We start from the raw sequence: 25,626 nt of genomic DNA, 5'->3' as shown, positions 1-25,626 counted from the left end.
ATAACCGAAAACTATCAATTTTTGTCAATTTAAAAAATTCCAGTCAAACAAATAACAAAATAAAAACTGTGCAAATTCTTTGTGTCATACAATAATTCCAAATTTCGTCTGAGCAAAAATGCTTTTTATGCGCATGCGAATATAAAATTGTGCAATTGATAGCAATAAGAAAAATTAACAGTGTCGCCAATTTTAATACGCAATAGATAAAACAATAAATTGAAATAAATTTTTGTACTGCAACGCACATTTATCGCGCGAATTTGCCAAAAGAAGGAAATTGTTGAAAGTAAATAGCGTATAAAATGAAGATACCATTTTTAAGTAGAGCAGAACCCAAAGGTAAGCAAAAATGTACACGTTGTGTGGCAACATGGACACAAGTCAGAGGTGGGCATTACGGTTTCCGAAAAAGATTTATTTTAAAAGGATATTTGTGTAGAGATTTCTACAGAGTGTATATGCCACTTTTGAAAGAAATGATGCTAAAGACCGTTTTAGGCAAAATTTTTTTTCGCAACTGAGTGCTGAAAGGGGTTAAGAAGTAAAAAAGGTCTGAAAGTCATATCCAATAAAATGTTTGGATACATTCAGCCAAATTTTATGAGTAAATGTGTTTCTAGCAACTTGAAATGCATTAATCCCTGCAAGAAAAGGCTGTTCCATCTGATTGTTTGAAAGTCTGGCCATAAGAGGCTAGAGTTTTGACTTTTTGCATTAAGAAGTCACTACCAAATATTTAAAAAATAACTTTATATTGCAGTAACTTCGAAATTTTACTTTGGGACTATTTTGGGAGTGGTACTTCACAATCACAATTATACTTCACTTAATAGCGTGTTTAAATTCAACTGATTAGTTATTCCTCAGCTTGCGCTGCTTTTATACTCTCTGTTACCTCGTTCACATATTTCTCCTTGGGTCTAGACCTTTCACGCACATGCCTTCCAGAACAGTTGTATCTCATGTTTGGCTATTTAGCTATATACATGTGCATATGTGAGTAACAACTTCTGCTCTAAGCTGCCGGCTACATAGTCTCTGCTTGAAGCTGCTGGTTGTGTGTATGGCATATTCTTCGTTGCCTTGTACATAAGTGTGGCTGCTTGCTTTAATGTGTACATGTACATAAATATGGCTGCTTGCCGTTTCTGTTGTTGTGATTATATATTAAAAGCATAGTGATGCTAATATTAGCCACAATATTCTGAAGATTGCCTACTCCGTGATCGGGTGTTTTATAAACAAAGTTGTATAGCATTCGTTTTCAAGAACTAAAAATGACACTGAAGATGACACAACGCCGAAGTCGGTTTGTTTCCAACCAAATTTCACATGATGTGATGGAATATCGTTTGAACAAAACAAAAAGGACACGTGTGCCAATTTGATAAAAGATGGCGCAAAATCGTACGAAAAACAAAAATAAGACTGAAGACGGCAACACGCTGTATTGGCTCCATGGCAACCGAAAAATCGTTCCACCATACATCAACTTACATAGCCTGAAAGTCGAGTAGTTTTATTCGCCTTCAATTTTTAAATTTACCAACCAAAAGAGAAAACAAAAACAGAAGGAATGAACACCACTACAAGAAGAGAACAACAAAAATGCAAAAACCAAAAAGTCTGCACGCATTATTTAGCTGGTACAAATAAAAGGTCCAAAGCCTTTCAACGAGAGGATCCTTAATAAACATTTCTGGAGAATATTTCTATACCAACTAGTAGTCCTTTAGCGACCACTTAAGGTTTTTTAATGAACTTTTTCTAACTACACTTTCGTGGCAGAAAAAATAACATTTGTATTCACAGAATTAATTCCACCGTACTTTTTGAATAGTATTTCAGATGAGTGCATCTCCTAATCTCGACTTTTCTCAGATTTCCGAAGAGACATAATCCTGAAAACTCGCAAAAGCCGCAGAAACATTCCAGAAGGCCAAGATACATTATCTCGGCGAGCAATGTGCAGACATCACAGTACCCAAACAAACGAAAGTTCGATAAACTCTTACTCTCGACACAAGACACAATCCAGATAAGTTTTCTGTATTTTTTGTTGGTGTTATGTGTATGGATTTTGTCGCGTCGAGATTACGTACGGTCGAGATTTGATCTTGTTTGGTTTGTGAATTGTCTAAACTAGGTTTGTGTTTATTTTGTGGGGATTATTTGAAACATCGATTTTAGATAAGCGATATATGTTATTTATATAAATTAACCCTTTTATCACATAGCTTTACCCCTCACCAAGATATTACTCTTTTTATGAGATCATTTTGGCCTTTTTTGATATAAATTTACCCATTTCGGAAGAGGTTTTACTCTCTTTAAAAATACTTTTAACCTTTTAAAAAATATTCTTACCCTTTTCTGAAATAATTTTACCCCTTTGCGAATATAAAATTACCCTTTTCGGGAGTGTTTTTACTCCTTTCGAAAATACTTTTACCCTTTTAAAAATATTCTTACCCTTTTCTAAAATAGTTTTGCCATTTTTTGGATATCATATCAACTCTTTTCGGAAGTGGTTTTAGTCCTTTCGAAAATAATAAATAAATTATACCCTTTTAATTCAGTACTCTAAAAAATTTTCGAAAATACTTTTAAAAAACCCTTTTTAAAATAATTGCCCCCTATTTTGAAATAGTTTTACCTTTTCTTTTTAAATAATTTTCGGAAGTGGTTGTGGTGCTTGCGAAAACACTTTTATCTTCTTAAGACATATTTTTACCCTTTTCTGAAATAATGTTACCCTTTTAATTCAGTTTTTTAACAATTTTTCGAAAATACTTTAAACTCTTTAAAATAATTGTCCCCTTTTTATACTCAGTTGAGCAGAGCTCACAGAGTATATTAACTTTGATTGGATAACGGTTGGTTGTACAGGTATAAAGGAATCGAGATAGATATAGACTTCCATATATCAAAATCATCAGGATCGAAAAAAATTTGGTTGAGCCATGTCCGTCCGTCCGTCCGTCCGTCCGTTAACACGATAACTTAAGTCAATTTTGAGGTATTTTGATGAAATTTGGTATGTACGTTCCTGAGCACTCATCTCATATCGCTATTTAAAATGAACGATATCGGACCATAACCACGCCCACTTTTTCTATATCGAAAATTTCGAAAAACCGAAAAAGTACGATAATTCATTACCAAAGACGGATAAAGCGATGAAATTTGGTAGGTGAGTTGAACTTATGACGCAGAATAGAAAATGAATAAAATCTTGGACAATGGGCGTGGCACCGCCCACTTTTAAAAGAAGGTAATTTAAAAGTTTTGCAAGCTGTAATTTGGCAGTCGTTGAAGATATCATGATGAAATTTGGCAGGAACGTTACTACTACTACTATATAAGTGCTAAATGTAAAATTAGCTAAATCGGATGAAGAACACGCCCACTTTAAAAAAAAAAAAATTTTTTTGAAGTCAAATTTTAACAAAAAATTTTATATCTTTTCAGTATATAAGTAAATTATGTCACCATTCAACTCCACTAATGATATGGTGCAACAAAATACAAAAATAAAAGAAAATTTCAAAATGAGCGTGGCTCCGCCCATTTTCATTTAGTTTGTCTAGAATACTTTTAATGCCATAAGTCGAACAAAAATTTACCAATCCTTCTGAAATTTGGTAGGGTCATAGATTCTATGACGGTAACTGTTTTCTGTGAAAATGGGCGAAATCGGTTGAAGCCACGCCCAGTTTTTATACACAGTCCACAGTCTGTCCTTCCGCTATTCCGTTAACAAGATAACTTGAGCAAAAACCGATATATCCTTACTAAACTTAGTTCACGTACTTATCTGAAGTCACTTTATCTTGGTATAAAAAATGGCCGAAATCCGACTATAACCACGCCCACTTTTTCGATATCGAAAATTACGAAAAATGAAAAAAATACCATAACTCTATACCAAATACAAAAAAGGGATGAAACATGGTAATTGTATTGGTCTATTGACGCAAAATATAACTTTAGAAAAAAACTTTGTAAAATGGGTGTGACACCTACCACATTAAGTAGAAGAAAATGAAAAAGTTCTGCAGGGCGAAATAAAAAACCCTTGAAATCTTGGCAGGAATACTGTTCGTGGTATTACATATATAAATAAATTAGCGGTACCCGACATATGATGTTCTGGGTCACCCTGATCCACATTTTGGTCGATATCTCGCAAACGCCTTCACATATACAACCAAGGGCCACTCCCTTTTAAAATACTCATGAACACCTTTCCTTTGATACCCATATTGTACAAACGCATTCTAGAGTCACCCCTGGTCCACCTTTATGGCGATATCTCGAAAAGGCGTCCAACCATAGGACTAAGGCCCACTCCCTTTTAAAATACTCATTAACCCCTTTCGTTTGATACCCATATTGTACAAACGCATTATGGAGTCACCCCTGGTCCACCTTTATGGCGATATCTCGAAAAGGCGTCCACCTATAGAACTAAGGCCCACTCCCTTTTAAAATACTCATTAACCCCTTTCGTTTGATACCCATATCGTACAAACAAATTCTAGGGTCACCCCTGGTCCACCTTTATGGCGATATCTCGAAACGGCGTCCACCTATGGAACTAAGAATCACTCCATTTTAAAATACTCATTAACACCTTTCATTTGATACTCATATCGTACAAACAAATTCTAGAGTCAACCCTGATCCTCCTTTATGGCGATATCTCGAAAAGGCGTCCACCTATAAAACTAAGCCCACGCCTTTTAAAATTCTCATCAACATCTTTCATTTGATACCCATATCGTACAAACAAATTCTAGAGTCAGCCCTGGTCCACCTTTATGGCGATATCCCTAAATGGGGTCCACCTATAGAACTATGGCCCACTCCCTCATAAAATACTCTTTAATGCCTTTCATTTGATACACATGTCATACAAACACATTCCAATGTTACCTTCGGTTCATTTTCCTACATGGTTATTTTCCCTTATGTTTTCAGCATAGCTCTCAACTGAAGATGTAATGTTCGGTTACACCCGAACTTAACCTTCCTTACTTGTTTGAAATAGCTTTACCTTTTTTTTTTAAATAATTTTACCCTTTTATGAAGTGGTTTTACTCCTTTCGAAAATACGTTTAGCTTTTTTAAAAACATTTTTACCCTTTTCTGAAATAACGGCACCCTTTTTGCAATACTTTAAAAGAATTCGAAAATTCTTTTACCTTTTTCGAAAGTTCTTTTACCCTTTCCTGAAAAATATTTACTCTTTTTTGAAATATTTTTGCCCTTTTTTGGATATAATATCACCCCTTTTCGGAAGTGGTTTTACTCCTTTCGAAAATACTTTTAACCTTTTGAAAATATTCTTACCCTTTTCTAAAATAGTTTTGCCCTTTTTTGGATATCATATCACCTCTTTTCGGAAGGGGTTTTAGTCTTTCCGAAAATACGTTTAGCCTTTTAAAAATATTCTTACCCTTTTCTAAAATAATGGCCTTTTTTGATATAACTTTACCCTTTTCGGAAGAGGTTTTACTTTCTTTAAAAATACATTTAGCCTTTTAGAAAATATTCTTACCCTTTTCTGAAATAATTTTACCCGTTTTTGGATATAAAATTACCCTTTTCGGAAGTGTTTTTAGTCCTTTCGAAAATAATAAAACAATTATACCCTTTTAATTCAATACTTTAAAAATGTTTCGAAAATACTTTTAAACCCTTTTTAAAACAATTGTCCCCTCTTTTCAAATAGTTTTACCTTTTTTTGAAATAATTTTCGGAAGTGGTTGTGCTGCTTTCGAAAACACTTTTACCTTCTTAAGACATATTTTTACCCTTTTCTGAAATAATGTTACCCTTTTAATTCAGTTTTTTAACAATTTTTCGAAAATACTTTAAACTCTTTTTAAAATAATTGTCCCCTCTTTTGAAATAGTTTTACCTTTTTTTTAAAAATAGTTTTACCCTTTTATGAAGTAGTTTTACTCCTTTCGAAAATACCTTTAGCCTTTTTAAAAGCATTTTTACCCTTTTTTTAAATAACTGCACCCTTTTTGCAATACTTTAAAAAAAATCGAAAATACTTTTACCTCTTTCGAAAGTTCTTTTCCCTTTTCTGAAAAAATGTTACCCATTTTTTGAAATAGTTTTATTCTTTTCTCAAATTATTATTTTCTAATATATTTCGACTACTGGGTTGGATACTTATCACCCTATCTCGGCTGTCGTTTCAAAATGACCTATTTAAGATTTTGTTTGAAGGACGCCGTAACTCACACTTTGCTTCGAAGACTTCATATCTTAGCATAAGTCCAAAACATTTTGATGCGAGATAGGGCTTTTATAAAATGTGAGATAGGGTGTTCTTCAGCCCAATTCTGAGATAGGGGCGTTTTTAAAAACTATCCTGAGAGAACGTTTTTGAACTGGCAGCCAGAATTGACGATCTTCGATTTTTTATAAAACTATTTTTTTTCTTTTTATGAAAAACGCTGCCTTTTTCTGAGATATTTTTACCCATTCCTCATGCATTTTTACCCTTCGCGGAATTTGAAAAGTGTACATATGTTTTTCTGAAATGCACTTGGCACTTTTTTTGAAAAGCCTTCAGCTTCTTTCATATTTACGTAGACCACAAAAACAAATTTTGGCCTCATGATTGCACTTCCAGACAGTTTTAAAACATAACGCCCACCACTGAATAACTGAGCTTTCGAGCTTTCAGAGGTTTTTCAATTATGCTTGTGCTAATTGTTGCCACAGATTTACAAAACATGGAAGATGATATCGGTACGTGTGGTTGTTGTTCACTACTTGCAGAACCCGAACCCATTTCGTATGCAGCAGAGTTTCGTGATTTTCTACAAAATAATGCACCACTTGATTTCGATACAAAAATGGCAAGAGCCCGACCATTCATCTTTGCGAGCTTTATAGCATGGCCAGCATATTGGATGTATCGTGGAATGGATTGGAGTAATCGAGCGCCTGTCGAACGTTCGCTGGTGAACTATATAAATAGGGTAGATGAATGAGAAAAATAATATATATGTTTGCTCACTCTCTCTCTCTCTCTCACTTAGACCTTTCATCATGCAAAAATTATGCAATTTGCCATACTCGGTTTGGGTTTGACTTTTGCCATGTATGAAGATAGCTTACTTTTACAGAAAGTCAATAATATGCTCCATGGTATCGATAATGTGGAATATAGGGGTAAAGATAGTGTGGTTGATTGATTGAAGAATGAACGCGTATATAGATGATTTTGGATAGACTTAGATTACGGTGAAGCGGAAGACAATGGAAAACTTGGAAAGATCACAAAAGAAAATAACAACAATCATGGAGTTGTGGTAAAATAATTGGAAGTACCTGAAGATCAAATCAATAGCATTTATTTATTTGCAAAAAAGCTACGAAGCTGCTATGGCATCAAGAGCAGCAGATCACTAACTTTATTATATATAGTTGTTTTTGTTATAAAAAAATTACAAATTTTTGCATGAATTGTTTCAACTAAAATCACTGTGCATTTTCGATTTTTTTTTTTCACTACACACAAGATGGCAATTATTTTTAATTTATTTTGATTAAATCACTTTCGAAATTTTGTTATAAAAAAATATTTATAAAAAAAATAAATTTGTAGCATAAATTTTAATAGCATAACACGTTTTTGGTTGATTTGTAAATTTTGTAAAATTGCGTATTTAATTAATTTAGTTAGTCTTCATTTTCGAACGCAAAATTTTTTAGTAAAATAAAGCCAAGCAAGCAACAAAAGGCTAACTCGTTTGAGCGAAGAGAATCTTTCGCAGCAATTTGTCGCGTATATCACTAATTTGTCGAAACACCAACACAATCGAAAGAGTAACGTAGAACGTGTTGGCAATACAATGGGTTTCCTTGAAAATTTATGGCAGCGCTCTTCACAACAGCCGCTTTATGACAACAGTAAGCTTCTTTCTAAATTCTGTAACGTATATCCCTGCATTGGTTCCTCCTCCAACTTTTATGTTTTTTTTTTTTGCTTATGTTGTAGTTCCGAGCAACATCAACTTTGGCGAGGAGTTACGTCGTCTGATGCACAGACGTGATATCGAAAAGGCTATGAGTGCTGCTTCGCCATTTCTTATCAGCGCTGCGTTGGCTTGGCCAACAGTTTGGTTGTATCGCGGCATTGATTGGCATTCGAAGAAAGGCAAAATGACGCTTCCGCTCTACATTAGACAGGTAAGAAGGAAGTTTATACTCAAAGTTTATATATCAACGAACCAGAACTGGGTGACGAGGTTAATAACGACTACTAAGTGGAATATATTTAAGTTGGCTGCCGTTTCGAAAACACCTCAGGAAACTTCAAAACAAACGTCCCAGTACGTATTATTAATTCAAAAACACCTGATCTCAGTGTTTAATTGAATAACGCTCTATTGCAGAACTGCGTTGTAGAATGTTCTATATCAGAATTCGTTTCACAAATCACCTATGTCAGCAAAAATGCAATAAATTTTGCGCTGAGATAAGGCGTTTACGAAAAAACTGGAGATAGGGCGTTCTTCAACCGAGTTCTAAGAAAAGACGTTTTTGCAAAAAAATTCACAGAAAGGATTTTCTTCAAACAAATTCTGAGATAAAGCGTTGTCGCACTGTCAACCCATATAATCGTATTCCGCTGACGATGTTTGAACTTTTCGATTATAATCGATAACGTTTCGATGACAAACGGTTAACATGCAATAACACATCGCTAACCTTTTGATTAAATTTTGATAATTTTTACACACCGATAACTTTTCGGTAAATAATAAGTTTTCAATAATAAGTCGATAGCATGTTAATAGTAAATTTTCGGAAACTTATTGATCACTTTTTGATTGCAAATCGATAACTTTTGTGAACGGATACCGTCGATACAAAATCGATAACCTTTGTTATGGGTAGGAAGTTTATAATACTTCGATAACAAATCGATAATTCGTATATACCTTGCCCATAACACACCTATAACAATCCGATACAAAGTTGATAAAACGCTCCCTGTTATAGTTTAGGTTTTGGTTTCGCATTCGACTTCTGATCTTTCTCTTCCTCTCCTATCCTTTTCTATTTTCCCTTACCCTTTAGTTCCATGCCTTCGCTTCGTTTTCTTTCCCTTCCTTACTTTTTATACTCAGTTGAGCAGAGCTCACAGAGTATATTAAGTTTGATTGGATAACGGTTAGTTGTACATATATAAAGGAATCGAGATAGATATAGACTTCCATATATCAAAATAATCAGGATCGAAAAAAAATTTGATTGAGCCATGTCCGTCCGTCCGTCCGTCCGTTAACACGATAACTTGAGTAAATTTTGAGGTATCTTGATGAAATTTGGTATGTAGGTTCCTGAGCACTCATCTCAGATCGCTATTTAAAATGAACGATATCGGACTATAACCATGCCCACTTTTTCGATATCGAAAATTTCGAAAAACCGAAAAAGTGCGATAATTCATTACCAAAGACAGATAAAGCGACGAAACTTGGTAGATGAGTTGAATTTATGACACAGAATAGAAAATTTGTAAAATTTTGGACAATGGGCGTGGCACCGCCCACTTTTAAAAGAAAGTAATTTAAAACTTTTGCAAGCTGTAATTTGTCAGTCGTTGAAGATATCATGATGAAATTTGGCAGGAACGTTACTCCTATTACTATATGTATGCTTAATAAAAATTTGAAAAATCGGAGAAGGCCACGCCCACTTAAAAAAAAAAAATTTTTAAAGTAAAATTTTAACAAAAAATTTAATATCTTTACAGTATATAAGTAAATTATGTCAACATTCAACTTCAGGAATGATATGGTGCAACAAAATACAAAAATAAAAGAAAATTTCAAAATGGGCGTGGCTCCGCCCTTTTTCATTTAATTTGTCTAGGATACTTTTAACGCCATAAGTCGAACAAAAATTAACCAATCCTTTTAAAATTTGGTAGGGGCATAGATTTTATGACGTTAACTGTTTTCTGTGAAAACGGGCGAAATCGGTTGATGCCACGCCCAGTTTTTATACACAGTCGTCCGTCTGTCCTTCCGCATGGCCGCTAACACGATAACTTGAGCAAAAATCGACATATCTTTAATGAACATATTCTAAAGTCACCCCTGGTCCACCTTTATGGCGATATCTCGAAAAGGCGAACACCTATAGAACGAAGGCCCACTCCCTTTTAAAAATACTCATGAACACCTTTCATTTGATACCCATATCGTACAAACAAAGTCTAGAGTCCCCCTGGTCCACCTTTATTGCGACACCTCGAAAAGGCGTCCACCTATAGAACTAAGGCCCCTCCCTTTTAAAATACTCATTAACACCTTTCGTTTGATACCCATATTGCACAAACAATTCTAGAGTCACCCCTGGTCCACCTTTATGGCGGTATCTCGAAACGGCGTCCACCTATGGAACTAAGGATTACTCCCTTTTAAAATACTCATTAACACCTTTCTTTTGATACCCATATTGCACAAACAATTCTATAGTCACCCCTGCTCCACCTTTATGGCGATATCTCGAAACGGCGTCCACCTATGGAACTAAGGATTACTCCCTTTTAAAATACTCATTAACACCTTTCTTTTGATACCCATATTGTACAAACAAATTCTAGGGTCACCACTGGTCCACCTTTACGGCGATATCTCGAAAATGCGACCACCTATACAACAACCACCACTCCCCTTTAAAGCCCTAATTAATGCCTTTAATTTGATACCCATATCATACAAACACATTCTAGAGTCACCCCTGGTCCCCCTTTATGGCGATATTTCGAAACGGCGTCCACCTATAGAACTAAGGCCCACTCCCTTTTAACATACTCATTAACACCTTTTGTTCGATGCCCATATTGTACAAACAAATTCTAGGGTCACCCCTGGTCCACCTTTATGGCGATATCTCGAAACGGCGTCCACCTATAGAACTAAGGATTACTCCCTTTTAAAATACTCATTAACACCTTTCATTTGATACCCATATCGTACAAACGCATTCTAGAGTCAACCCTGATCCACCTTTATGGCTATATCCCTAAATGGCGTCCACCTTTAGAACTATGGCCCACTCCCTCATAAAATACTCTTTAATGCCTTTCATTTGATACACATGTCATACAAACACATTCCAGGGTTTCCCTCGGTTCATTTTCCTACATGGTTATTTTCCCTTATGTTGTCACCATAGCTCTCAACTGAGTATGTAATGTTCGGTTACACCCGAACTTAACCTTCCTTACTTGTTTTCCTAAAAGTTCTTTCCTTTCCCTTCTTTGCCTTTTCGTACCTTGCCTTGACTTCACAGTCGTAATGATACCTATAATCATCGCTATTATCATCCACATCATTGTCGACATTGTTATTTTTCTACTCTTTCTCTTTTCTGTTTCATCTTCTTTGCTCTTTTTCCGTTACTCCCTTATATATCATCAAACAGCTGTTTATCTTCCTTCGTTTATTTCCACTAACTGATTTTCTGTCTGATTTCGCTCATATGGTTACAAACCAAGTTACGCCGGCTTCTCGAATTCACGATAAGTGACGCCGATTGGAAGAGCCATGAGGGATAAAGTTTTCTTCTATTTGTCTCTCTCGACTCAGTGCGATCCCGCTTCCTCTATTACGGAATACCGGCCTCCGTAGGAATACTTTGTGAGCTGGAACATCTTTATCAATTCGTACAAAATTATCTATCCTCCAACAGTCGGTTCTATATACTGGAGCTACTCATGATTTTTCCCTAACAAAGGCTGTAACTTCAATGTATCCCCATTTAGTTTAATTAGTTTCATCATTAAGAACCTTATATACACACCATTGACAACACGGTCTCCTTTTCTCGAGTTATCCCATCTTTTCTCGCGAACATCCATTATTACTAGTGTTATTCTGTAACTCGATTCGAAACGAAAAGCGATTTGAAAGCTATCAAGTCATAAACTTTTTTTTTTTAATCCGAAAGGAAATTTCTTTGATTCGAGTTGAATAACAATAACCCATGGGAGGTATGATAAGGAACTTATCAAACCGTGATTTTTCTTCTTCAGGAGAGGACTTTACTCTTTAAGTTTTAACTCACTCTAAAGTAGCACTTGTTGGAAAGAGTGATTCTCCGTGGAGTTTCCATCCTTGCATTTTTTCGCTGTTAATGTTGAGTTTCAGGTAGAAAAAGTTATCTTAAGTTTTAAATAACTGTCAACAGTAACCTGGGGCAGTAAAGGATGGATCGCACTCATTATTCTATGACAGGAGATACTTTACCTTACCCTCGTTCACTGCAAGACCCAATTTTTCGCAAGAGCTGGATATGCCTTAACTACTTAACTGGTTTGGAAATTTAACCATTGACTTAATTATGTTATTCAGGGAGGACTGTGAGTAAATATTTTACAGGGCCGCAACCAGTTTTATAACACCCTCCTTGAGTCAGTTACTTTATGGAAAACTCGCTCAGTCGACACTGCGAGCCATCAAAGGGCTGCACGTGGCACTAGATTCCATCTGCCTCAGGAGGTCAGCTTCGAGTTGCACTGGGTTTCAGTGAGCAGGCGCGATTTGGAAGCAACGTTTAGCATATAAGGTGGGAACATATGATTCAGGAAATTTGACATCGCAGCCTGCTTCTTATGTTTTAACGAAGATTTTATTGGTGCCTTAGAGATCTTTCTAAACAATGTTTTGCTAACAGTTTATGGAAACGTTTTCTTACATACTGAAATACGCGCAGTTCTCGGATTTGTCTCCTAATATGGTGCTTCCAATTTAATTGTAATTTAAATATCCTGAATATGAAACTTTGCTATAAATTTAGGCTGTCCCTATTCATGCGGGAATTTTCATTGTAGTCGACCATTTTATGTTTGTGCCGACTTTAAATAAAAAATAAATAAAAACGTAAATAATTTGACAACAAATCCTCCGGAGGAATAAAATGAAAAATATTCGTCCGGAATATGCGGACATGCGGCCACTTTCATACATTAATTTAAATTATATTTTTTCCTTGTCTCAGACTTTCTATCAAGCCAAAGCCGTACAATTTGCAGTACTCGGAGCGGGTTTAGTTTATGCTGTCGCCAACACGCCCCAACGTCTGTAATCGCCAAGTTTAAAACCTCAACATTGAAAGGTGTATGAAAAAAGTCGGGACAAATGGAATACACAGCACTCAACAGTCGGAGGATCCTGTAAAATTTATTCTTGTTAGTAGTGCTCGTCAATGTGGTTCATTAGAAAGACTAATGCTCTTGAGTCAGTAGCTGAAACCCTACACAAAATGTGCATGGAATGTAATCAACCTACTTCGAAAGGATATCCACCTTTTGTTTGCTATGCTAAAATTGTTATTGGGAGAAAAAATATACCAATAAACCACAAAAAAAAAAAACAAACAAAAAATTTAATTATGTCAAAATTTCAATTAAACTCTCAAATGAGATTACTAAATAAATTTTAATTCAACTGATTACAAAAAGTGTTTGAATTGAATAGTCCTGAGAAGAGATCTGACGACAAGTTTGGTAACTTAAACACGATGCATACAATACATACATATGGGGTATTCCATCCCATTTCGACCAATTTTGAACCCGACCCCTCTAGAATTGGCTGAAAGTTTTTCTTCTTTTTCTAGCTTACGAAAGACGTTTTTGTTTTCAAAATGCTATAAATTTTTCAAAAATTTACCGTTTCGGATCATTTTTTTTAATATGTTTTTAAATGTACTTTTCGGAAAAAATACAAAAAAAATTTAAAGTTTTTTTTTTTCAATTAAATACAAAAAAAAAAAAAATTCTCGGCCCACTCCGGGATTAGTGGGGATGATTGCAGAATTGATTGAAGTTTTTTATGAGAAAAAAAGGGCGAAATTCGAAAAATCTCGAAAAACTGAGAAATTACAAAAAAAAAAAAATTTAAAAATTTTTTTGAATTTTTTCCGAAAAGTACATTTAAAAACAAATTTTTAAAAAAAAAAGATCCCAAACGGTCAATTTTTGAAAAAGTTATAGCATTTTGAAAACAAAAACGGTGTTTTTTTAAAAATTCATAACTTTTTTTGAGTTGAATGAAAAAATTTGAAAAAATTCTGAAAAACATCTTTCGTAAGCTAGAAAAAGAAGAATAACTTTCAGCCAATTCTAAAGGGGTCGGGTTCTAAATTGGTCGAAATGGGATGGAATACCCCATATACATAATAGCCGATAACAGTATGATTTCATATGGGTCCATTGGAACGCACTTTGGGATTCCGCCACTGTTTCCCAGCAATTTTAAAATTATCACTAACCAATAGTATATTTATTTATTATTTTCTAAGCGGGGTTGCCACTCGGCAGTGTTTGGCAAGCACTCCGAGTGTATTTCTGCCATGAAAAGCTCTCAGTGAAAACTCATCTGCCTCGCAGATGCCGTTCGGAGTCGGCATAAAACAAGTAGGTTCCGTCCCGCCACTTTGTAGAAAAAATTAAAAAGGAGCACGACGCCAATTGGAAAAGAAGCTCGGCCTAAAATCTCTTCGGAGGTTATCGCGCCTTACATTTATTTTTTTTAATAGTATATTTATTTTTATTGGCATTCGCACATAGTATATGCTCTCATATCACAAACCAGTTCAAATGTGAGTAATGCGGAATTTCATTTTACATTATACGGCCATATGTTAAGCTACAGTAAATAATTGTTTATTGTAGTGAAACATTTCTTGAAATGCAGTTGCGCAGGCGCATTTAAGCGATTGCCCTTTAGGGAAAGTATTGCGCGGAAAATTACATATTTCAATACTCAAGGTGCATGTATGTATGTATGTATATTAGACTGGGTGGATTTATTAACCGATATCGCGCCATCTATTTTTCGATAGGATTTGGGCTCAGGAAAAAAGTTCCACTACGCATACCCAAAAAAAAAATGTTCGAGCCTGCGAAAAAAAAGACGAAAGGGTAAATTTTTCGACCAAAACCCTCCCCAAAACCCAAAAAACATTTTTTTTTTTCAAAAACTGTTATCGCCAACGTTTTTACAACAGTTATTTGAAAAAAAAAAATATTTTTTGGGTTTTGGGGAGTGTTTTGGACGAAAAATTTACCCTTTCGCCATTTTTTTTTCGCAAGCTCGAAAATTATTTTTTTGGGTATGCGTAGTGAAAGTTTTTTTCCTGAGCCCAAATCCTATCGAAAAATCGATGGCGCGATATCGTTTAACTTTCGTCCATACAAATCGACCCAGGTTAATGTATATGGAAGTATGCAAATGAATTTATGTACAGTAACGAATTCAATTTTACTCGATTAAATTCTTTTCGTAATTTTGAGAATTTTAGAAAAAACTTCCATATGATTTCTAACTGAAACTATGCAAGCCAATCTCAAAAACACTGCAAACAAAATTCGAAGATTTGCGAAAAGTCATCGAAAATTTCTTGAACTTTTTATTTGGTTTTCTCTGAATATTTTTTTTTTTTGCTTTTAGTTTTGCAGCCCAATCAATTTTAGGCTGCCAAAGTACAAGTTATAGATCAGTCAAAAAACGCATTAATTTTTAATAATTTTTTTTCCATTGGTGTTTCAGATTTTCATTCATATAAAAACAATATTTCACACTTGGAGGAAAATCTAAAACACATTTCGGAATAAAATTGTTAAAAATAAACTTGTAAAAACTTGTAAAAAATAACTTGTACTTTTCGAGACTAAAATTGATTCGGCTACAAGGCTGCATACTCAAAACAATTCTGAGAGCTCGAAATAAATAAATATGAAAAAACTTAAAAAAAAACGCTTCTAAGTATTTAGTTTTAGTATCTACAATCCACTTAGATATTTACTGTTAATAGCACCGTAGCACAGATGTTCGTGTCTCCGCTTTAGGCACACTGCCGCGAATTGCCGCTAGTGGGTCTGAATCTGCTTTGCGCGCCTAGCCTAGAGAGTTACAAACAAGCATACATACAAGTGAAGCTAATATAAGCATGTTAAAAAATTCGAAATTTTCGCAAAATTTTCTCGAATTTTTTCCAAAACCTTTTTTGAGATTGGTTTGCCTAATTTCAGTTACAAAATTAATAGAAGTTTTTTCTTGAGCTATATAAATAACTTACACAAATTGAATGACAAATCTCTGATATATTTTTTCAATAAGATTCTGCATATAAAATATGTTTAAAAATGTGCAAAATATGATTGCGTGACTAAATAATTAACCGAAAATATGAATTAAAACAATCAATCTCGATTAATCTAAATAAGTAATTTCACCAAATAATCACGTGTGTATTAATCATAATCCAATATATGATTATTCTGAAAACGGATTAATCATAAACTGATTAGTCGTAAAATTTAATCGTTGTTTTATTTTGTATTAACATATTATTTATTAAGCGATTACAAAGCGATTCATTTTTAATCTCAAGATTAAATATTTTTAAAATAAATTTTTTTAATTTCTTTTTTTAAACAAACAAGCTTTGCAAAAATAAATCGTCGTACGCAATATGTATACAATATAAAAAAAACTCTGTATTAATTTTCTTTTGTAACTCAGAAGATTTATAAATTGCATTTAAATTCATCCAGCCATACCAGCTCCACAACATTGTATATCGTACATTCACAGCAATCAAAGTGACAGTGACAAATCTCATTTTTCTTCGTGTCAATGACATTTAAAAATAACCCAAAAATCCGCGTGAAATTAATGTATAATTACATTTTAAATTTTACAAAACACATTTTCGTTTAATCTACATATGTACATAGTATGCGAGAATTTTAACGGTAATTGCGCTATATGTATGAAATGACATATTTTTGACGCCTTTGGAAAATCCTCAAACTAATTTTTTAACACAGACGTATTTAAAGTTGTTTCAAGATAAATGGAAATATTTTTTTTCCCAACAAAAAAAAAGAGCAATGAAACCTTGAAATTGCTGGATAGGAAAAAAATGTATTTAATTATTTTTAAATCCTCCACAATGAAGGGTGTTATTAAGTACTTGAAAATGTTTATTAATGATGATATTAAGTGGGTCAAATAAATTCGGTTACAAACATACTAAGGAAGTTCGGGATTTTATGCAAATGGTCTAGCGTCATTGCATTGCAAACTTGTGAAGCATATTTTTTTTACAAGACACTAACAAAATACACGGCTATGCATTTGCTACGTCATGGGAAATACGCAACATCAAAACACGTAGTTTATTTTTTCAAATTTGAATACCAAATTAACAGCTGTCAAAGCAAAACAAAAAATGCAAAGGAAAAATTGGAACCGAAAAAAGTTGTTCACGTTTCGAAACTTTTGTTTGCTATAGCAACGTTTTCAACACCAAATACACAGAATTCTGAACTCCCCATGGCTCAACTATATGGTTGGCTCATCGCATCAGCTGATTTTATTTTTTTTATTTCTCTGGAGTAGGGATTGTCAAAAGGAAATGGCAAACTCAAAATATAACCAACACATTGACAACATTTTCTTACAACACACAAAAACTTCTAAGTTTTATGTTTTCATTCCATTCCATTCCATTCGCCTAACACTAACAAGCAGATTTTGACAATCTAAAGAAAGGTATAACTATTGCTGTAGAGATGAGCCAACCATATAGTTGCGCCATGAAACTCCCTTACTGAAATTTATTTATTTGTGTATGCATATGACACAATAATATTGTGAAAAAAATGGATTCTTTCAAGCCACAAATTCAGCAAGAACAAATTAATTCCATAACCTTAAGCGATACAATCATTATTTTTACACCACGTTTTACTTTTACTCTGGGTATTATGGCTTTAATCCATTAATCTTTTAAACCGGCAAGCGAAGTGAAAATTAATATACATATATTTACCAATTTTGTACAAGGGACCTAGAATATGATAACCACACCCAATTTTGCAATGTCAAGAAGCTCGAAAAATTGAGAAAATTCGTTGGCATTAAAAAAAAAACTTCCTTGGGACATGGAAAATGGGATTGATTTTTCGCCATAGAATTTTCTTTTTTTTTCATGCTAGCATACAAGAACATCTCTAGGTGTATAAGGCGGAATGCAGTTGTTTTTAGAAAACAAAAATAGTGTGCAGTAGACTGGGTCGAAAAAAAAAGTTGCTAATGTCCGCCCCTAAATTTGAAGATTATGTTGAGAGGGTTTCGGAAAAAAGGTTTTTTCGTTGTAACTTGTTTATTTGACGTCCGATTTTTAAAATTGATATGTCATTATTTTGGCCTTGAGAAGCTTCACATTTCCGCTTAATGTCCTTTTAAGCTATGAAGTCGTTTTCACATGATTAGGTCAGCTAACAAAATTTTACCCCCCTAATGTATGTTTTTTTCCTTACTAAACGAAACTACTTGAAAATTCAAGAAAATGTTGCTTTATTATATTACTAAAATAATAAACAAAGAAGTTATAGCACTTTCAATATTTATTGCAACTGTTATTTTACCTGATTCTTATTATACTTAGACCTGAAACTCATGATATTTTTGTAGGAAAAATTGCAGGGTTTGCACTGAAAAGTTAATAAAGATATGCCAAAAATCATGAATAGGGGAAGTCAAAGTAAATAAGGGAGTCAAATCTGTTGTTTCGTATTTATAATAATAACGCTATGCGACAAGATCAACTTTTTTTCTGGGTATTGGACAAAACCCACTTTTTTGTAGAGATTGAGGCTTAAGTAAACAAAGTACTATCTCCGTTCTTCGAGTTTAGCCTCCAAAAAATAGATATCGGCTTACGAAGTTCAAAGTTCGAAATTCTACATTTCGAAATTTAATTTTTTTGTTAACGCGTTCAGCAAATTGAAAGAGTAAAAATGTGGGCGTGGTCCGCTCTTTTGCCTTATTTGAAAGGCTGAATTCTTTATTTGAGAAATTTAGTATAACAACTGTTATACGAGGTGAAAAGTCAGACTCTGACTCCTGAGCACAGTCAGACTCTGACCTCTGACTTTTCACCTCGTATAACAGCTGTTATACTAAATTTCTCAAAAAAACAATCCAGCCCTTCTAATAAGGGAAAAGGGCGGACCACGCCCACATTTTTACTCTTTCAATTTGCTGAACGCGTTAACAAAAAAATAAAATATTTAATATTTTAATATTAAAATTTTGTTAGCTGACCTAATCATGTGAAAACGACTTCATAGCTTAAAAGGACATTAAGCGGAAATGTGAAGCTTCTCAAGGCCAAAATAATGGCATATCAATTTTAAAAATCGGACGTCAAATAACAAAGTTACAACGAAAAAACCTTTTTGGCTGTATTTCGAAGGATCAAAAAAAATTTTAAAAAATTTTTCCGAAACTCTCTCAACATAATCTTCAAATTTAGGGGCGGACATTAGCAACTTTTTTTTTTGTATGGGGACCAACCCAGTCTAGTGTGCAGGCGCACCACAGGGACTTCCTAGGCATGCAGCCCTTAGACGCTTAGGTGGTTGTTCACAAATCGCCAACAACATTGAAGCTGTGGTTGTGTCGTTAAGAGTAAAATCATCGTACTGGTAGTGGTTTAGTTGTTGATTAACGAGCAACGAGGAAAGCCGTATGAACGCATGTTTGTTTACACTCAAAAAATAATTCGTAAATTCGCTATAAAGATATTAAAGCTAATCGCAAGAGTATCGTTTTTATGTAAAGTTTTAAGATTTGAGTTCTTTCCATGGTTTCCAATATACAAGTTGATTTAAGCATAGCACGTACGGCGAATAGAAGACCTCGTTAATTGTTTGATTATTGCTTGAGTCTAACAAAAAATTTAAACTAAATATATTTTTAGCATTAAACAATTAAAATATTGTGCGCATAGGCGTATTATTGCAAAATATTGTAATGCGCACAATAGCCCCTTTCGTAGAGCTAACTCCGCTAAACGCCGTTAAACATATCAAAGCAGGGTTTTCGAAGAAATGAAGCTATATCCCGAAACTGCAAAAACCTGAAAGACAAGCTCCCACTCCCCAAGTTTTTGAGTGATGACATTACAAAATAGTCAAATTTGAAAAAGGTACAAAATAGAATTAGGAGGCAGAGCATCTTGAAACGTATACAAAGTAGATAGTGTACACCAAACCCATGTCTTAAACGGTATGCCGTTGATTCGAAAATATCGCAGGGTATCGGATCGTAAGATTTTTTTCCCAGATCAAAAATAATCTGTTCGCTTAGGCAGTTCTCCTAGTATATTTCCAGCATTGATATTAGTCATTAGTAAATCTGCCGAAGATAGTCTCCAACGTAGCTTTCTAGTCAAAGATTCGAAATATTCTCAACCTGCAACACTTTCTTCAAATAAAATTAAATCCCCACTGATCCAAGAATGTCTGGAATAGTTGAACAGACACAATTTTACAAGTCCTTTTATTTTATACTCGTTATACAATGTTAGAAACTCGTTTCAAATATATCAAACAATTCAGTTTTGACTTCTTCGAGGTTGTTAAGGAATTATTCAAGAATGAAGTATGTCCCACCCGTCTCAATTAGGCAGAAATAGTTGTTAGAAATGAGTAGCCATTGCTAATACGCCTTTTAATCCCAATAGGAATATCTATCTACTAATTACGTCCAGTAGGAAATTCAATCCAGACACAACATCTATGAAGTAAGTTTTTTCATGGCGCTTGCATCTGATTGAAAGATTTAGAGAGTGAAAAGTTTATTATTTGTACGTCATTTGATTCCCCAAATGGTCGTATATCTTAAAGTATTGAAACAAAAAAAGCTGCTGTCATATATTTCATATATTCGGAGAGCTTTTATAATCTTCTTTTTTTTTGTCCCACCGGTGACAATTATAACCCTTATTATAATTTTCATATATTTATTTTATTTATTTTATTTATTTATTAAACATTTCTTAATGCATATTTTAAATAAATTACAATATTGAAAGAGCACATTCTATTACTCTATAGCATAAGAAAGGTACATGGCATTTTTTATATTAAATTTTTAAAATAGTATTAAATGCCAGTTCACATATTAAAATTCTTTTTCAGTGTGGGGTGTATAGTTTTTAATAATATTATAGAATAAACTCATAATAATTCAGATAATTAGTTAAGATTACGATAGAGAAAGAATTGATAATTCGTTAATTAGTTAAGGTTCCGATAGAGAAACAGTTGATATAGTTAAAAAAGTTACATATGACTTACAACAACGTCCTCAGCAAGGCTTCTAGATCGTAGTGGCTAAAACTAATCAGATACATTTTTATTTTATTTTGAAATAGGTTAAGATTTCTTATAACTTGCACAGAAGTAGGGAGAGTGTTGAACATTTTGCACGACGTGTATGTATAAAAACTTCTGAAGTGAGATGTCCTAGCATGCGGGATTTGTACCGATGGAAGCAGATTGCTCCTAAGGTTGTAGACTTCAGACGGATAACTTTCTAAGTACCCCGATCTAATAAAGAACGTTTTTAGGACTTTAAATAAATATAGATGACGACATGGTAGTATATCTAGTCTCCAAAAGGATATCATAGCGTGAGACCTGTAGTTTGCGCCACATATGCGTCTTATAATTCCCTTTTGGAGTGTTACAATGGGTGATTATGATTATCGATTATAATGCCTAGGTATTTGAAATTTTCAACAACATCAATCCTGAAGCAGTTATCACTGCATTTAACGTTGGTTGCAAATGAACTTTTCGTGCCATTCAAAGTGCACGCCATATGATGCATGTTAAAACGTGCGCATTCTGCTGAATGAAAAAAAAGATCACAAACCTCAAATTCTTTGGGAGCAATGCTAAAATACATCAACTTCGTTTTGTTACTAACTAGTAGCTTGTGTAAAGCAAACCAAGTCCTCAGCATATGTACATCGTGGCTAATATCACATATTAGTTCGAAGTAACTCGTTATACTATACGCAATGGCAAGATCATCTGCAAAGGCAGTCGTTTTGCCCTTCAATGGAATTGAAAAAATTGAATTAATATAAATGAGGAACAGTACCGGGCCAAGGACAGAGCATTGGGGTACGCCCAGATTAACTTCCTGCAGGCTACTGTAGTAACTACCCACTTTAACTTTTTGTATTCTATTAGACAGATAAGATGTAAACCATTTGTACATAAAGCCACGAAAACCTGCACTATGTATTTTTTCCAGAAGTATATTCCTGTCTACCATATCAAAAGCTTTTGTTATGTCGACAAATAAACCAGCACAGTTACTTTTACTATCTAGAGCTTTGTACACCTTTGAACAGAAATCTAGTAGAGCGTCCTCTGTTGAGAGTCTGGATCGAAATCCGAATTGCATGGGGCTGAAAAAGTTCGATTTATCTAGAAAGTTCACAACTCTATTTTTAACCGCCTTTTCAAATACTTTGGAAATCGATGGGAGTAGAGATATGGGCCTGTAATTACGTGCGTCCCTCTTATCCCCTTTTTTGAAGATCGGGATTACAATGGCACATTTAAGATCATCAGGAAAAACACCCTGAGTTATACTTTTATTGAATAAATGTTTCAGTATATCTACTATATTGAGCGATATTTTTTTTAATAAACTATTTGAAATACCGTCATCGCCGCAAGAGCTAGAGTTGGTCAATGTTTTTATAATTTTAGCGATTTCGAAGCTGGATATGGGGTTAAAAAAGAAACTATTAGTTGCAACTTGGCATAAGGGTAGATTGGCTGCAAACTTACAATCACAAAGGGTTGAACTTGAATTACCAATCGAGGTAAAGTATGTATTAAATTTGTTAGCAACTTCTTCTGGGTCTGTAGTCAGCTGGCTGTCAGCACGTAGGGTAACTGGCTCGTGGCTCCCTACACTGTCCCGGTTTAGGAAACTGTGGATGACGCCCCATTCTTTTCTGGTATTGCCCAAAGCTGAGTTAAACTTGTTTTTAAAAAATGTATCGCGCGTAGTGCGTATTGCTTTATTGGACTGATTGGTAATTTTATTGTAGCGAGAGCGAAGCTTCCTACAATTGGATGCTTAGCACATTTTTTGCCTAACTTATTTTTGAACTTTATTTTCCTTAATAGATCTCGGGTAATCCAAGGTTTAAGCCGCAGAGCTTGTTTACGCTGACTCACATTAAGAGTGCAGTTATTGACATGCACTTTTAAAGTGTTTAAAAATACACCATAAGCCGCCGATACGTTACTTTCCGCGTATACGTCTGACCAATTTTCGAGAAGAAGCTTGTTATTCAGCATCGTAAAGTTTACCTTACAAATCGATTTACGAGCGCGGTTGATACTTGGTTTGCCTGACGTAATACCAGTAAGCTGTATACCAGTCATCGTGTGATCGGTTACTTGCAAGTCCATATTAAGACTTGTACAATTTCTATTAGGGAGCGAGTTGAAACGACAAAACGCGTGGTCAATGCAAGTGCCTGAACTTGTTCGTGTTGGTTCATTTATGTAGGATTCCAAACCATTTACCGCCATTAAAGCCAAATATTCGTCGGTAATACTGGAACGATGCAAAATATCCAAATTGATGTCACCAAGAATAAAAAAATTAACCGATTTCGCATTTACCACTAAAGAGGAATATTCTTCAAGGAATAACGAGATAGGTACAGACTGAAGTCTGTATACCCCCAAGAAAACAAATAGTTCGCCTTTGATATTGATGGAAAGCTGTAACGTATCTGCACTTTGTAAGCTATTACTAACTGACGAGCAGTCAAAAGTATCGCGTACAAAAGCTGCAACACCTCCTGCACTGTAGCTGTCATTGGTATTTGTATAAAAGTTATAATTGGGGATTTTATAATCTCCTACTTCATACGAAAAAATCCATATTTCAGACAAAAATATAATATCTGGCTTTATACCTAACGCTTCTATATTACCAACGAATACATCGAAATTTTGTCTAAGACTACGTATATTTTGATGGAATAATTTGTTAGAATCAGTTGAGGGCGAGTTATTCAAAACATTATTGCTAGCAACGATTGGGTTATCATTAGGCAGAACATCTGAGAACATCTTTAAAAGTAAATATAAAAATTAAGAGAAGAGCTAAAATTAGCTAGTTAACTATTAAATGCAAATCATCAAATGTTCTGATACTGATAACCTTCTCATTGTTGCCTTTTTTCATTAGGAAGCTAGATTTCCCTAACCATAAATATTTATATCGTTTCTCTTGTTTTAATTTATATGCCGCAGTAAACAAAGCTCGAGTTGATCGTGAGAGAGCATCGTTTATATATATTTTATTATTGTTGCTAACACAATGTAAGTTTTTTTATATAACAGTACCGACTGAATGTTCATTGATTCAACCTGTCAATTAGAACCTACTCCAGCCGGTTTTATTAGAATGCTTCAATTGACATATTGCGTACAATTGTCACACCCGTGATGATGGAACATCCCTTAAGTAAAAACGTCCATAAATTCATAGCTGTAACTATCTCAAACACGTTTTCGAAAAAATTTTACGAAAATTTCTTTTTTCTTTAATTTTATTTAATACTAGCAGAGTACCCGACGTCGTTCGGGTATAAATAAAAGCAGTACTATATAGACTAATATATTAGACTAATCCCAACCCCCATTTATATGGGAGATGCCACGCACTTTTTCGCTATCCCCAATTTTTTCCGAGGGGGTAGTGATTATATACCTCCTCACCTAATTTCAGTCGTCTAGCTTTAATACTTTCAGATATATTGACAACGAAAAATTCCAGTTGTATGGGAGGTGCCACGCCCCCTTGTCGAAAACTTTTTTATATAGCCTACTATAGATTGGCGCACTCAGGGTATGTCATGGCAAAATTTCGTTCGATTCCATTCCGCGCTTTAGGCTGCAAGTCCAAACATACAGACATACTTTCACAAATATATAGTAGAGATACGGCGGCCGCCGTGGAGTGATAGTAGCGTGCTCCGCTACCATACCAACAATATTGGGTTCACGCCCCGGGCAAAGCAACATCAAAATTTTAGAAACAAGGTTTTTCAATTGGAAGAAATTTTTTCTACGTGGGGTCGCCCCTCGGCAGTGTTTGGCAAACACTCCGAGCGTATTTCTGCCATGAAAAGCTTCTCAGTGAAAACTCGTCTGCCCAGATGGCGTGCGGAGTCGGCATAGAACGAGTAGGTCCCGTCCCGGCAATTTAGAGGAAAAATTAAAAAGAAGCACAACGCAAATTGGAAGAATTGCTCCTTATAGTTTTTCCTACAAATTGGCGGGACGAGACCTATTTGTTTAATGCCGACTGCGAACGGAATCTGTTTTCACTGAGAAGCTGGTAGAAATACACTCGGAGTGACCACGCTACCATCACACCACAGCGGCAGCCTTTCGCTGCTCGGAAGTGTTTGCGAGCACTCCGAGTGTATTTCTGCCATGAAAAGCTCTCAGTGTAAACTCATCTGCCTTGCAGATGCCGTTCGGAGTCGGCATAAAACGAATAGGTCCCGTCCCGCTAATTTGTAGGAACAATTAAAAAGTAGCACGACGCAAATTGAAAGAGATACTCAGCTAAAATCTCTTCGGAGGTCATCGCGCCATACATTTATTTGTATTTGTTTTTTTTTTTTGCACAGTTTCATTTACAATATTCATAGAAATTT

General features: G+C 34.6%; 2 protein-coding genes across 10 annotated transcripts in view; one reads left to right on the top strand and one right to left on the bottom strand.

Annotated features, from left to right (window-relative positions):
* LOC137251883 (uro-adherence factor A-like) overlaps positions 1 to 25,626 on the bottom strand; it is a 323,071-nt gene that overhangs the window by 145,272 nt on the left and 152,173 nt on the right. The window lies entirely within an intron of this gene.
* LOC137253988 (uncharacterized) lies at positions 13 to 13,512 on the top strand. Of its 2 annotated transcripts, none has more exons than XM_067791622.1 (5): positions 13 to 342; positions 6,808 to 7,010; positions 7,071 to 7,944; positions 8,033 to 8,223; positions 13,051 to 13,512. In XM_067791622.1, the coding sequence occupies exons 1-3, from the start codon at positions 306 to 308 to the stop codon at positions 7,224 to 7,226; spliced, it is 396 nt and encodes a 131-aa protein (XP_067647723.1). In that variant the 5' UTR covers positions 13 to 305; the 3' UTR covers positions 7,227 to 7,944; positions 8,033 to 8,223; positions 13,051 to 13,512. The 2 variants fall into 2 exon arrangements, with proteins under 2 accessions (XP_067647723.1, XP_067647722.1); XM_067791621.1 differs by having other exon boundaries at positions 6,751 to 7,010.

This window comes from Eurosta solidaginis, chromosome 5, assembly GCF_040869045.1.
Source record: "Eurosta solidaginis isolate ZX-2024a chromosome 5, ASM4086904v1, whole genome shotgun sequence".
Lineage (NCBI taxonomy): Eukaryota > Metazoa > Arthropoda > Insecta > Diptera > Tephritidae > Eurosta > Eurosta solidaginis.
Note: the sequence above shows the minus strand (reverse complement) of the source record. Positions and strands in the feature narration are given on the sequence as shown.

Excerpts from the sequence above, each read along its gene's own strand:
- LOC137253988 (XM_067791621.1), top strand. The coding sequence starts at position 306 with ATGAAGATACCATTTTTAAGTAGAGCAGAACCCAAAG. Across the intron at positions 343-6,750 it reads AAGTAGAGCAGAACCCAAAG|ATTTACAAAACATGGAAGAT; the intron begins GTAAGCAAAAAT and ends TTGTTGCCACAG. Across the intron at positions 7,011-7,070 it reads TGGTGAACTATATAAATAGG|ACCTTTCATCATGCAAAAAT; the intron begins GTAGATGAATGA and ends TCTCTCACTTAG.